The sequence below is a fragment of the Diceros bicornis genome, chromosome 9 (assembly GCF_020826845.1).
Source record: "Diceros bicornis minor isolate mBicDic1 chromosome 9, mDicBic1.mat.cur, whole genome shotgun sequence".
NCBI classification, from domain to species: domain Eukaryota; kingdom Metazoa; phylum Chordata; class Mammalia; order Perissodactyla; family Rhinocerotidae; genus Diceros; species Diceros bicornis.
The window spans coordinates 5,182,558-5,197,401 of NC_080748.1; the positions used below are offsets into that span (position 1 = coordinate 5,182,558).

The 14,844-nt window shown below is 35.6% G+C and overlaps 1 protein-coding gene across 12 annotated transcripts in view; it reads left to right on the forward strand.

Annotated features, from left to right (window-relative positions):
• Positions 1 to 14,844, forward strand: part of IFT88 (intraflagellar transport 88) — a 132,015-nt gene that overhangs the window by 83,318 nt on the left and 33,853 nt on the right. For all 12 annotated transcript variants that reach the window (XM_058547811.1, XM_058547809.1, XM_058547820.1 and 9 more), the window contains 3 exons: positions 1,323 to 1,375; positions 3,067 to 3,132; positions 6,719 to 6,825. In XM_058547811.1, coding sequence (XP_058403794.1) covers positions 1,323 to 1,375; positions 3,067 to 3,132; positions 6,719 to 6,825 — 226 coding nt within the window. The remainder of the gene's footprint in view (positions 1 to 1,322; positions 1,376 to 3,066; positions 3,133 to 6,718; positions 6,826 to 14,844) is intronic.

Below are 14,844 nucleotides of genomic sequence, written 5' to 3' on the forward strand. Positions count from 1 at the left end.
TGATCTTCCTCACAAAACAAAAATAAAAAATAGGTGTGTACTTGAATATACCAAGGAAGAGGAATTAATAATGAATGGTCATCCAGTAGGTATCAGGCATCATGCCAGGTCCTGAGTATACAAAGACTATGCTGCTCTCAGGAATTTATAGTTTAATAAGGCATTCAGAAACATAAATAATAATACAGTATAGCAAATGCAGTGCTAAAGAGATCTTGAGTGTTAGGAGAGTACATAGAACAGTCTAATCCACCCTGGCAAGGAGGAGTGTCAAGAGGTTGGACTGAGCCTCCAGGTAGAGGTGATGGTGCGTGCAAGGACCAGGAGTCTAGAAAATGTGAATGCAGGGAGCTCCATGCTCTTGTTCGGCTTTGCCATAGCATGAAGTGTTAGGCAGGGCATGATGAAGAAGAGTTGGAGAGGCAGAAAACGACTAAAAGTGGAAGAGCTAGATTAGGATCTTAGATTTATCATGTAATTGGAGAGGAGGTGATGGGTTGTAAGGAGAAAACTAACATGGTTAGATATGTATTTTATTTGGATCAAAGTGGATGGCTGTGTAGGCCGTGGATTTGAGGTTAAGTAACTTGTCCACGTAGCAGGACTGTGATTTAAACCCAGATCTGTCTGATTCCAAAGCTGTTAGGTTTGCCATCAAATTGAGTAGGAACCAAGGTTTTCTGTCTTTGAAGCTATCAGGTAAGTAGAAAGGAGATTTCTGAAAAGGAGTGAGAATAGCATTAAATTATTTCCTAGCCTTTTATTTCTTCAAATCTTGTGTTTCTTAGATATTTTTAACAGCAGTCTGTAGAAGTCCTGGTTATGGTTATTTAGTTTAGAAAAGAAATTTATTTCTTTTTAAGGGGCAAAAAAAAAGGATGACTAGAATTCTTTTTTACTCCGTCTTGAGCTGAAGCCTAATTCTTCAAACACAAGGTGAAAAATTGCCTCTTGTGGTACTAAATTTGCAAGCCTGAGCCTAAATTTCTAAGCTTTAGATACTAAGCCTAAGATTATGATAAAGGTAATGATGAAGTTTAAAATAGAATGCAGTGGTCTTCAACCAAACGGGTTAAGTGGTTCTCATAAGAATATCTAAATAAAGGCATCAGCTAAATTGAAGGACTCTTAAATTTAAATTTCCTATTATAAATATGCCGGGTAATAATGAAGGAAATTGTATATTTGCTATTTTCAGTAATAAAGATGATCTAATCAAAGCTCAAAAATTGAAAGACAATACAGATATATAGCTTTATAAAACTGACCATCAGAGTTTTTTTGTTTCATCTCTAATTTCATATAATTTATTTCTTTTATAGGCCTGTGCAAGTAAAATGGCAGCTGATGGTAGCTAGTTGTTTTAGAAGAAGTGGTAAATGCTTTAATTTTATTTATTTCTAATATATTTTGCTTCTTTCTATCTTTTAGGTAATTGTGCATATAAGTGTGTTTCAATTGCATATTTGTTAAAACATTAACTTTTTATAACTACACATATTTGAAGCATTATATGGAAAACATAATAATTACTGCATACAGAAAATAGTTATGCTTACAAAGTGGGTCTTAATCATGTATTTCAATACTACTGTTAAAAACAGATTAATTATTTCTCAAAGTTAACATGCAGTTATTTTCACAAGTTAGCCACAGAAAAATAGCCATTCTGTACACATCAATTTATATTTCCATTTTCTACTCACCTAATTCTAAATGTCCTTGCATGCTCTGCCAAATTTATGAGACTGTGTCACACCTGAAAAGCGTAATGAAAGCCCAGAACTGGAGCAACTGGGACTATATTTTTTATACCAAAGGTCATTAGATATCTTCTAATGTTTGTGTTTTCAGTAGCTGCTTTTTTACATCCTGTACTGCTGACACTTGTCCTGAGTATAGAGATGTTAATAGTTTTGAACTAATATGAAGTGAATGATATTGTTAAAATATCAGAGATTAAGCAGGGAGATAAATGTTAACAAATTTGTTATCCCTCTTATATAGCATATAAATGATACAGGAAAAGAAATTCTTTGATCCAAGGGAAGCAAAAATTGTGCAGGTGTTAACAGTATGTTCTTGCCCAGTTTTATAGGTTTCTTTCTTTACCTCTGTGGGCTCCTTCAGAATGGCATCAGAATATATACTCAGGATAGTCCTCACTGAAGGGGTTGATCTGTAATGTTACTGTATTTCCCCTTGGATATACAGCATAACTGTACTATAGACATTTTATTTATATCAACATGAGTTCTGAATTGCCTGTGTTCATTTCAATGCCAGTCATATGTAAAGTGTACATATATATATGAGATAGTCTGAATAATTGAAAGACATAAACCTTCTTGAGTGATTGAAGGGCAGGTTAGAAGAGAAGCTAACATTTATCGCCAACCTGCTGTGTGCTGGATGCTTCCTGTCTCTATTCTGTTTAACTCTCACAGCAGCTCTTAGAGGGTTAGCATAGCCGTCCCTGTTGTACAGTAAGGCCCAGAGAGATTCATAACTTGTTTACTGAGATTTTAGCAAAGATCTCCGACTCAAATTTCATTTTTCCTATTATTTGCTGCTACATGAACTTGAATTATCTTATTACAAAACAAAATACTTTATATAAACTTTTTTAATGTTCCAAAATGAAAACTACAAAAAAAGTTATTTTTTGTCTTCTCCAACTAAGTGAATGACATTGAAATTAATATTAGTCTATCACTTAAATTATTTTTAAATTTGTCAGTTGTTCATCTAAAAGAACATCAATTTCTAGGAAATTGAATGGATCTTAATTTCTTGCTACTACATATTTATTTTAAGAAGTGAAACTAAGTTTCAACCATCACCCGTTTTCTTCTGCTCTAACCCTTTTTCAAATTTATTTTACCTATACATTTTCTTCCAGAAGTTGTATTAAGAATGGTTATTTATGCTTGTGGCCAATATGAAAGTCTTCCTACTAAACCAATTAAATGGTACCGGTATACTGGATTAAAATTAATATTTTGCTGAATCTTATAAATTTCTATAATCTGCTAGTGTGTTTTTTTTTCTCTTTTTTACTTACAGGTAACTACCAAAAAGCATTAGATACTTACAAAGATATTCACAGAAAATTTCCAGAAAATGTCGAATGTAAGTGAGATTATATTTTGTTAACTTTGAAGTTATAGGTTCTCACATTTTATGTCCTAATATATAATGATTACATTTGCTACAGTAATTGCATACATAGATACCAACCTATAATTTGTGGTACATATGTTTATTTATTTATTTTTTTGCTAAGGAAGATACACCCTGAGCTAACATTTGTTGCCAATTTTCCTCTTTTTGCTTGAGGAAGATTCTCCCTGAGCTAACATCTACATCAGTCTTGCTCTATTTTGTATGTGGGTCACCACCGCAGCACAGCTGCCGACGAGTGCTCTGGGTCCACACCTAGGAACCAAACCCAGGCTGCCAAAGCGGATTGCGCTGAACTTAACCACTAGACCACAGGGCCGGCCCCCTGTGGTACATATGTTTAAATATGTGTTTATAGGATCAGAAAATTTGACTATGCAAGTACACATTTTTATAGAATTTAATTGTTGATGGGTTTAAATATACCACTGAATTCTCTTCAATAGTAAACAAATCTATATTTCAAAGTTTTATGAAATTTTAAGAATAAATTTTGGTTTATTATTGATTTTTTTTAAAGTTCATAAACTATGGTGTTTTATAGAAAAGACATTTTAAACTATCCATTTAGTGTACAACTTTTTGAGGTTGAAAAAATACTTTTAGAGTTTATGAAAATAGAACACTGATAATCTTGCTGATACTGATAGCAAACGAATTTTAATGTTTCTTTAATTTTAAAACAGTATATTGATATGTTACTTATTTCCCTTTTGTAAAGTTAGCTTTGTAGAAAATATTCATTTATTCTCCATCTTCTTATATAACAGATTTGATGCAATTTAAAGTAATAATATGAAGTATTATGGCAATAACAACAATAAAATCAGAATCAAGAAAAATGCAAAATAACTATATTCATATGTTGCATATTCCCACTAAACTGTGTATTTGGCCCTGAATAGCCTAGTGGCTAAAGGAAAGAGATAAAATACAATCCATTGTATAATCTTTACTATTTATGAAGAAATAAAAAGCAATCCCTTGGGAAGAAAAAAATTGTTTCCAACTTTTATTTCATTCATGTTGAGACACTGATAGATATAGTAGATAAGGTCTTCAAAAGATATAGTAGCTACTTGCTTTAAAACGTCCCTAGAGCAAATAAAATAACATTTGAAAAGACTATTTTTAACTTTGTCCTTCAATGACAATGAACACAAAACAACACATTTCAATTCAGTAAAATTAATCCTTTCTGAGCCAAGTTTTCCAGTGGCCCAGCCTGATCCAGGGATTAGAGGTATACTGCATGTTCCTTCATTAATATTTTTCTCAGTTTGGCTTTTGTGAAAGCTCAGCAGCAGATAGCTCAGAGTTATGGCCTTTGGTAGTAGCTTAAGAGCAAGGAGTTTCCTAATGCTGATAAGAAGTAGATTCATTAACTTAGCAGTAGTTTCCAGATGCTAGTCAGGGAGGAAACAGGCTACTGGGAAATAACTTGTAAAACTTTTTAAAAGTACGTATTTGTAGCCCTACCTACAGAGATTCTCAATTTAGGTTTGCAGTGCACCCAGGTATCTAATTTTTCCTATTTCCTATTTCTTTTTTAAAAGCTTTTTATGTGATTCTTAAGCTCGGTCACATTAGGGAACTGGCGCTTTAGAGATTAAATGAGAAATAGAAGTAATATCTCTTTTTGAAAATGGAGCAACTCAGAAGTCTGCTAGGCAAAAGTTTCTCAACCTCAACACCATTGACATTTAGGATTGGATAATTCTGTGTTGTGGGAGGCCATCCTGTGGATTATGGAATGTTTTAGCAGCATCCCTGGGCTCTACCGAGTAGATGCTAGTAGCACACCCCCTACCCCCTCATGAAAAGTCTCCAGACATTGCCAGAAGTGCCCTGGGGGGCAGAATTGCTGCCAGTTCAGAACCACTGCAGTAGCAGTAGCACCTCTGCATTGGACAGGTAAAGGGAATATTTCCAAGCAAGGCCAAATTTCTTTCTTTATAGAGAGTTTTACTCTAAAAATTAAATGAATGATTATCCATGCCACAGAGAATGTCCGATGACTTTGGCCTGGATAATTTTCAAAACAAATGTAATCAATAGTCTACCTTAACTATAGTAGTCCCCCTTTATTTATGGGGGATATGTTCCAACACCCCTAGTTGATGCCTGAAACTGCAGATAGCACTGAACCCGATATATACTATGTTTTTCCCTATATGTACACACCTATGATAAAGTTATGATAATTTATAAATTAGGCACAGTAAGAGATTAACAACAATAATAATAAAATAGAACAATTATAACAATATACTCTGGTAAAAGTTACCATAGATCTTAGGAACCTCGGCATACAATTTTTTTCTTTCCTTAAGTCGAGAACTTGCACCTTTTCACTGAAAGGAAGCACTTTACGGCCTCTTTTTCCATTTAAAAATTTCAGACCACAATTGACTGCAGGTAACTGAAACCATGGAAAGTGAAACCATGGATAAGGAGGGACTACAGTACAGTCACGGAAAAAACATTTGCCCCCGTGGAATGTCTCGTTTTGAGCAGAGTAGTTTTCTGGTGAACTCAACAGGATACTTTAGTCGTAAAATATATTCTTCATTTATCAAAAAATTTCCAAAAATTGATCTGTTCTATGGAGTTACAGATGACATACTAAATTTCAGAGGGCATCTACCAAAAACAATGATTTTTATTGTACATTAAATATTCCTAAGCCACTCTTTCTAAGGACAGATAGATAAGAGAAATAGTTGCATATTATTTGTAGAAAATATGAATTGTCTTCTTCTTATGAATTATTAAGACAAATGTATACAGGGGCAATTTATATAGTAATGTGTGACATTTTAAATTATTGTAGTACTGTTACTTTTGCAGTACATTAATGGTCATGAATTGGTCATTTATTTACAAATTCTTATGGAGTGACTGCTGTGTTGGTACACAGCACTGTTCTAGCACTATGGATCTAGCAGAAAACAGACAAAATCCTTGGTCTCATGGAGCTTGGATTCCAGTGGGAAGAGAAAGACAATAAACAAATATATAATATGTCAGTAGTCGTAAGTGCTATAAAGGAAAAGCAGTAAGGAGATAAAGAATATGGGAGGGGCTGGCCCTGTGGCCTAGTGGTTAAGTTCGGGGCACTCTGCGTCAGCAGCCTGGGTTCGGTTCTTGGGTACAGACCTACACCACTCGTTGGCAGCCATGCTGTGCCAGGAACCCATATACAAAAATAGAGGAAGATTGGCACAGATGTTAGCTCAGGGTGAATCTTCCTCAGCACAAAAAAAAAAAAAGAATATGAGAAGAGCTCTGATTATAGATGGTATAGTCTCACCTGAGGGCAGAGCAGGTTGAGAGAATCCCTTTAAACTCTGTTTCAAGGAAGTCAGTTCTCCCAGGGCCAGAGAATGCAAAGTGTAGTTCTTTTTCAAGAGAGGAACATACACTATTTGTGAGCATCATTCCTACGTGTGTCCCAAAAGACTGAGTTTATTGATTTGTTGTACTTTCAACACTGTGCATAAATACTTTTCTAAATATATTTTTCACAATTTAGGTCTGCGTTTTTTGGTTCGTCTCTGCACAGATATTGGATTAAAAGAAGTTCAAGAGTATGCAACAAAACTCAAGAGATTGGAAAAAATGAAAGAAATAAGGGAACAGGTATCTCATATAGGCCAAAAACTGCTGTCTGTTAATTTTCAAAATGTCAGTCTTCTATATCTCAACTGAGTGATGTTGGGGGCTTCTATCAGTAAAATAAAGTTGAAATTTTTTTCTGCTCTGGCATAGAAAGAGGAAAAGGTAAACTCCTAGTTTTAGCATAAAATTCTGTCAAAAACAAGTTCTCAGTAGGAGGAAGTACAATAGATTCTGTATATAGTCTCTAATGGATAGTTACTTACAGACAAATAATTATAATTTTCCACAATACAAAACAACTTACAGATTAATTTATAGACTTGATTTTAATTGGAGAGTCCTGTGGCTCATGGAAACTAAGAAGCAATTACTTGTATACAACAATAGTACTTTTTTCTTTAAGCTGTTTCGTTATGTAGTAGAGCATGGCTATGTGAATAATATTAATATACCTGGAGGCATTTTAAGTATATTTCTGTGTTCCATGCAGTATGTGGAATAAGTGTTCTTTTTTTTTTTTTTCTGTGAGGAAGATCAGCCCTGAGCTAACATCCATGCCAATCCTCCTCTTTTTGCTGAGGAAGACTGGCCCTGAGCTAACATCTATTGCCAATCCTCCTCCTTTTTTTCCCTTTTTCTCCCCAAGGCCCCAGTAGATAGTTGTATGTCATAGTTGCACATCCTTCTAGTTGCTGTATGTGGGACGCCACCTCAGCATGGCCGGACATGCGGTGCATCAGTGCACGCCCGGGATCCAAACCCCGGGCCACCAGTAGCGGAGTGCGCGCACTTAACCGCTAAGCCACAGGGCTGGCCCCAAGTGTTCTTATTTTTACTTCTTTAAAAGAATATTTAAAAATTTAACGTGAGTTTTGATGTTTTTGTTTTTGTTTTTTGTTTTTTTTGTTTGTTTGTTTTTGTGAGGAAGATCAGCCCTGAGCTAACATCCATGCCGGTCCTCCTCTTTTTGCTGAGGAAGACTGGCCCTGAGCTAACATCCATGCCGATTGTCCTCAACTTTATGTGGGACACCGCCACAGCATGGCCTGACAAGCGGTGTGGCTGTGCGCGCCCAGGATCTGGACCTGGGCGGCCAGCAGCGGAGCACATGCACTTAACCACTATGCCATGGGGCCAGCCCCTAACATGAGTTTTGAGTTTCTGCCTTTCATAGAGAGAAAATATATTCTTTAAGCTTAGACTTTTTCAAGAATTTAATTATCTTAGATAATTAAATCTAAATTCCATATTTGCTTTCAAAATATGGTTATCTTGTTTTTGCTTTGAAGATGTGATCTGATTGTTTTATTCTCTTTTTCAAAGTATCAGTTGTAAAAGGATTATGAGCATGACATAGATTTTTACCTTAAAAATCCTTAAAATGTCAAGTTGGTATTTAAATACCATGCTAGGGTATATAGTTAAAATCTGCTGTGAAGACCAATTTAATACCATGTACCAATTGCTAATTAAATTAGGTAACTCTTGTGAAAGCTTCGTAAAATGTAAACTGGTATAAATGGAAGTTTAAATTATCATAATTGTCATCATAATTACTATTAAATTTGTTTCATTAAGAAGAATCAAAAAGAAGTATATATTTCAAACCAAGAACATTCTTTGGAACTCCAAATTAATGGTTACGTAAAGTTATCTAGCATAGAACCATGGATATATGTGGAAAAAGTTAAATTCTTAAGACTTGATAAGTTTAAGCATCAGTAGTTTAATTATACGGAACAGTGAACACAAAATGAATACAAATTATGAATCGTGCATAATACACTGCCTGCAACTTATAACTCTAAACAGAAAAATTGGTATATGCATTACCATCTCTGATTTAGTAGGTTACCAGTGTTGACCCCTTTTTTTTTTTTTTTTTTTTTTTTTTGTTTTTTGTGAGGAGATCAGCCCTGAGCTAACATCCGCCAATCCTCCTCTTTTTTTGCTGAGGAAGACGGCCCTGGGCTAACATCGGTGCCTATCTTCCTCCACTTTATATGGGACGCCGCCACAGCATGGCTTACCAAGCAGTACTTCGGTGCGCGCCCGGGATCCGAACCAGCGAACCCCGGGCCGCCGCAGCGGAGCGCGCGCACCCAACCGCTTGCGCCACCGGGCCGGCCCCCAGTGTTGACCCCTTTTAAACGATAAGAAGTAGCCTTCTAACTCCCTGGGAATTTCCTTGCAGCTAGTTCACAAGGGATCTTAACTCAAGCTTTAGGAAACATTGTTTCCAAGGAATTCCTGGGAAATGAACTTGAGGGGTAAAGACCAAAATATTCCCCCTTTAAAGACATTCAGAATTACTTTTACTCAATTTTCTTATAGTTTACCACTTAATTTTCCCATTTACTTAGTTGTATCTTAGTTGAACCATTATAGATACTGTTCTCTCTTTTTGATCTTTACAGTGCTTCACCTTTACATTTGCTTCCTCTTTCCTTTTGAATTTTCCTCTTGTTTTGCCCTCTTTCCTTTATTGCATTCTCCATATATGTTAAACTCTTCTTTTCATCTGACTGAGTACTATGGACTAATAGTCATATGGGATAATGAATTTAACTGTTATAAATTAATATATGAATGTCATTGAGACTGCTTTTCCTTTCTAATTACTACTCAGCCCCTTGATTTATCTTCCATCAAAATATTTATATATTCATCAAGTATAGTCAACTTTTGTCTATTTGTCTCATAGACCTGACTTCTAATCCTTATATAGTACGCACCAAAATAATTCCCTAATGGCTTAATTAAGAATACTTTAGTTAATTTGTATGAATTACCATTGACGCGCTTAGATTATCCAATGTTTATCTTACCTATTTACCTAAATTATTAATGTCTTACTATGCTTGAGCATATGCTTTTTGTAATATTTTATCACTGCTTTCATTGTAATCTGTATAAAACTCAATGTCATTTAGATATCTTCTATTATTATAGCTTCTCCCTAATATCTTTCCCTCAAACGTTGTTATTCCTTAATCTTCCTTTAGAGTTAAAGTCACAGTCCTCATCCACAGAGCACTTTCTTTTCAATTTCCTTGAAATCCATTTCTCTATTATTCTTCGGTAATCCTCATTAAATCTTACATCAAAGAAACATTTTCTTGATGTTTTCTCAGTTATGTTTTGCTTATAAACACAAAGTGGAGAGGGAAAATTGGTGGAAAAGATAGATCCGAAGAACACAAGAGGCTTAAAGGGAAAGAATTGTCATATATCTGGGAGCTAACTTCTCAGTTAATAGTTGCATATCCCATTTCAATTTGTCTGTCTGAGATTGTGAGCCCATGAGGCAGGGCATTCTATTTCCTGGCTTGTATAGTGCATAAAACACTATTAGTTATGAAACAAAATATAATTAATAAACTTCTGAATTAAGGATGCTCTCCTTTTCTAAATTTGAACTTAAGACTTCATATTTTTTCTGTACGTTTCTTGTTTAGAATCTGTCCCAACGAAAAACTAACATTTTTCCTATGTAAGTAGAATTTCTTCATAAAATCATTATTAACGCCTGCATAATACCCTGTTGTGCAAATATATCTTGACTTCTTCAAACATTTCCACATTGTTAGACAAGTCATGTTTCTTTTTTATAGTTGGTAACTTTCTATGATCTAATTTTCAGGTGCTTCTTTCTAAAGCTCTGTTGGCCTCTATGATTATTTATAGGAGAGCTCTTCCATATTGTTGACTTGAGACATTTTGTGAAATAGCCATGTAATTGAAAGTAGGCATATCTATAGAGAGTCACATCATACCTTTACCTGGAGCTGTTAGAAAGAATACAAAATTGACCCTCAGTTTTTATCTCTTCCTTTTCTCTGGAAGTGCTGACAATTGCAGAAGTTTGGCAGCAAGAGGGCAAAGGAGAAATAAAGAGCGTGGATAACCTGTTCCTGAATAGTGTTAGTAATCTTCATGTTTTTGGTTACAGTTTTCCCTGTAATTCTATTTTATTACATCCGCTTAACTAGACATTAATAATAACAGCTAACATTTATTGATTACATGATAAGTGCAGGCACTATTCTAAGCACTTTGCATGTGTTAACTAATTTAATCATCGCAATAATCCTATGATGTTGGATATGGTTTTATTATTATTGGTTTTTTGTTTGTTTTTTTCTTTTCGGTGAGGAAGATTAGCCCTGAGCTAACATCTGTTGCCAATCCTCCTCTCTTTGCTGAGGAAGATTGGCCCTGGGCTAACATCTATGCCCATCTTCCTCTACTTCATATGTGGGTCGCCTGCCGTAGCATGGCTTGATAAGCAGTGCATAGGTCCACGCCCAGGATCCAAACCTGCAAACCCTGGGCCACTGAAGTGGAGCGTGCGAGCTTAACACCTACACCACCAGGCCAGCCCCATATTATTACTGTTTTTTGCAAATGAGAAAACTGAGTCCCATAGTTGCTAAGTAACTTTCTTCAGGTCACACAGCTATGGGGAGCAGAACTAGGATTCAGATCCCGTCAGGCTGGCTTCCAAGTCCAGGCTTCTGACTACTGTGCCTTACTACCTTATGAATAGTAGAGAAATAAGATGATGCAATTAATTATTTTCAGTTAATATATATTCCTTACTTATTCTGCATCCAGAAAAGTTGGTAACTCATACCATGAATCAGATTAAGATGGACCTTGCCATCAGCTCACCATAATTTGATTAGGAGTTAGGGTCTCCGAAGAGTGCTATTCAAGTGTGGTTTGTCGACCAGTAGAGCCTCAGCATCATCTAGGCACTTCTTAGAATTACAGACTCTTGCCCCCACTCCAGACCTACCCAAACCCTACCCTAGAATTAAAATCTCTGGGTGTGGAGTCCAAGAACCTGTGTATTTGTTTTTTTAAACAAGTTCTCTAGGTAATTTTTATATTCGCTAAAGTTTGAGAAGAACTAGAGTTTATGCTCCCAAAGAGTCACCTTGCAAATGATTAAATACTAGCTCAGGATATGGAATTTGATTTAAGGAGAGAGGAGAAAAGGTAGACTAAAATAAATCAGGCCATGGCTTCTTTTTTTAATTGTTTACAAATGGAAAAAGACTTGTGTAGACCTAAGAAAGAAGGATAAATTGATTCAGGTTTATGTGGGTCAGGATAATGTATCTCCCTGAGCCCCTAACTCCTATTTTAAGTAAAACTGGAAGTTTTTATAGACAGATTTTTCAGAGAAACTCGTCCTTTTCCTGGAAGTATTGTGGAAAAAAGCCTGTTCTCCCCTTTGTGCTTGGGGAACCCATGTTCTCGAGTAATTAGAAAACCTCACATTGTGTATTTATTAGTGCCAGCAGTAAGCAGTTCCAGGCACAGGGCTGTTGGCCAGACAAGAAAGAGTCACTCTGCCATGTCTGGACACTGTAAGCCCCATAGCAGTGTGAATTAGCCCCTGGTGGCACTGTAAGCCCCTTAGCAATGGTGTTTTTTAAGAGATATTTTGCATTTCTGCTTCACTAACACAAAAAACATTAGCTGCAAGGAATTCTGTCAAACTTGATTGTATGTCTGGAAAAGAACAAAATGGGAAGACCAGGAGTTGAAGACTGAGTATTTCAAGAGAAAAATATCAGCCAAAATACCAAAGAGAATTAGAGGACAAAAGAAAATTATTAGGAGGTAAAAGAAAATGGATAAAGAAATAATTTAAAAAATACAGAAAGTTTTAGTTGCTAGTCCAAAAATAGAAGTATATTAGTAATTCATTCCCTTTTTCTTTTGTGAGGAAGATCAGCCCTGAGCTAACTTGCGATGCCAATCCTCCTCTTTTTTGCTGAGGAAGATTGGCCCCGGGCTAACATCCGTGCCCATCTTCCTCTACTTTATATGGGATGCCGCCACAGCGTGGCTTGACAAGCGGTGCGTCAGTGCGTACCCGGGATCCGAACCTACAAACCCCGGGCTGCCTGCAGCGGAGCGTGCACACTTAACTGCTGCACCACCAGACCAGCCCAATTCATTCCCTTTTTTAAAATTGAATTTCTAAATTTGTAAAATATTCAAATAGAGAAATGCTGTCCCAATATTTGCTATTTTTCCCCCAAAGAAACCAGCAATTTCAAGAAATGCTTTCTTTTGTCCAAATTGACAAACTGTCATGTGACATTCAAAACTAATATAAAATGTAGTTGATACTTATCCCCAAATTTCCAGTTATTACCAAAAAACAATGAAGATGAGTATACAATCTAGTTGAGCAGAAACCGTTTCTTAAAAGGAAAGAGATTCAGTATTAAGATCTCATTAAGGCAGAACTTTAAAATTGCAGAAAAAATGCTAAATTTTAAAAGTTTGTATATGTAATGAAAACTGCAAGAATGTCTTGCACATTTTATGCACTATTGCATTTACAAAGTTCAACAAAAATATAGAAGAGAATATATATCCTTGGTAACAAATTTGTGTTTATCTAAGTATTGATTACATTTTCCAAGGTAAGATTACCAATCACTTCTTTTGTTAAAACCCATTGATTTCAATGCTTTCATGCATTGCCTTGTGTTAGTTCCTTACTTCATCAGTTCGGGAAGCAGCTATTAGAATCTGCTGTGCGTTGTGGAAGATAGAGTGATGTGTACGAGTTGGTCAGCGCACAAGGTGCTCATCAAATGGGAGAATAAGATGAACACAAGTTACTCGGCCGCACAGCACAGAGAGATGTAGCATGTAAGGAGAACATCAAGAGCTATGGAAGTGGAGAGGTGGAGGAGTTCAGCTTGACGTGAGGGAATCAGTGGTGGTTCCTGGAGGAGCTAGTCTTTGGAGTAGGTATGAGTAGATGCTTGGAGTTTGATCTGCAGAGGAAAAAGTGTGAGCAGAGGTCTGAGGGCAGGAAGTTACAGCCACGTTCATGGATTCTTTGGAGTTGAGGCCACAAAGAAATGTCTTCAATTCTATTTTCTCTTGAACTTGAAGTCAGAGCCAGTTTTCTTAAGAATTCTTAACTAGGCAACAAGTAACTGCTCCTTGTTCTGTTTGAGAAAAATCTAATTCTTATGGAATAAAAGCATGCTATGGTAGACAGAACCCTGGACTTTTCTCCTGGCTTGACCATTGGTCAGCTCTGTGACCTGGAATGGACATTTATCGTTTCTGGACCTCATTCTCATTAGCTGGAAAGTATGGATAGCATTCTTGATCAGTACTTCTCAAACTGTCTCTGGTGAAGTTATTTTTTTTCCTCAATCTGTCACTGACATTTCTAGGAAAATGTTCATGTACGAGGATGTCAGAAATCTCAAATCGCTGTGCAAGTTTGTAAACCCTCATCCTTGAATTCTGTTTTCACCTCATCAAGGGCAGGTGATGTTTTGTGGGCTGGCAGTGTTTTCATACCACACCTTGAGTAGCACTGTTCTAGGTGATCTATAAGGATACATCAGCTTTTAAAGGCTCTGATTTTATTCGAATTCCAGAAGAGTAGTATATGACATTTATGATCATGTATTCATATTGAAGAGTAGGTTTAAAGGGAAAAAAATGTTTATTTTTCACTCCCAACATTTATTCATTTAATTTGTTCTATTATTTTATTTGTGTCTACTATGCTCTTCTATGTCCCTTCTCTCATATTTTTTTCAAAATGGGAATGGCATCATTTTTTTCAGAATAGAAATGCCATCTTTTTTCATATTATTTTAAAAAATTCTTTTAAAAATTCAGGTAGATTACTTTTATAAGTAATATTTTAATACAAATAAAAATATGTAAAAAAAATGATAATCATCCATCCCATCATTTTGAGATCATTATTAGCATTTTGGTATATATCTTTCCAGGCATTTTTATAAATATATACAAACATGTATTAATACATATGTTTTTTAAATGGGACTTTTTTTTACAAAAATGGAATTTTTGCAAAAATACTGTCTATAACCTGCTTTTTCTCCTCACTTAGCAAAATAACATGGACAGCTTTCCATGTCAATAAATACAGATCTCTGTCATTTTTTTTTTATTTCATATTCCATTATGTGGCTGTTTACGTTTTAGTGTTGATGTGATGAGAATCATTTTTCTCAA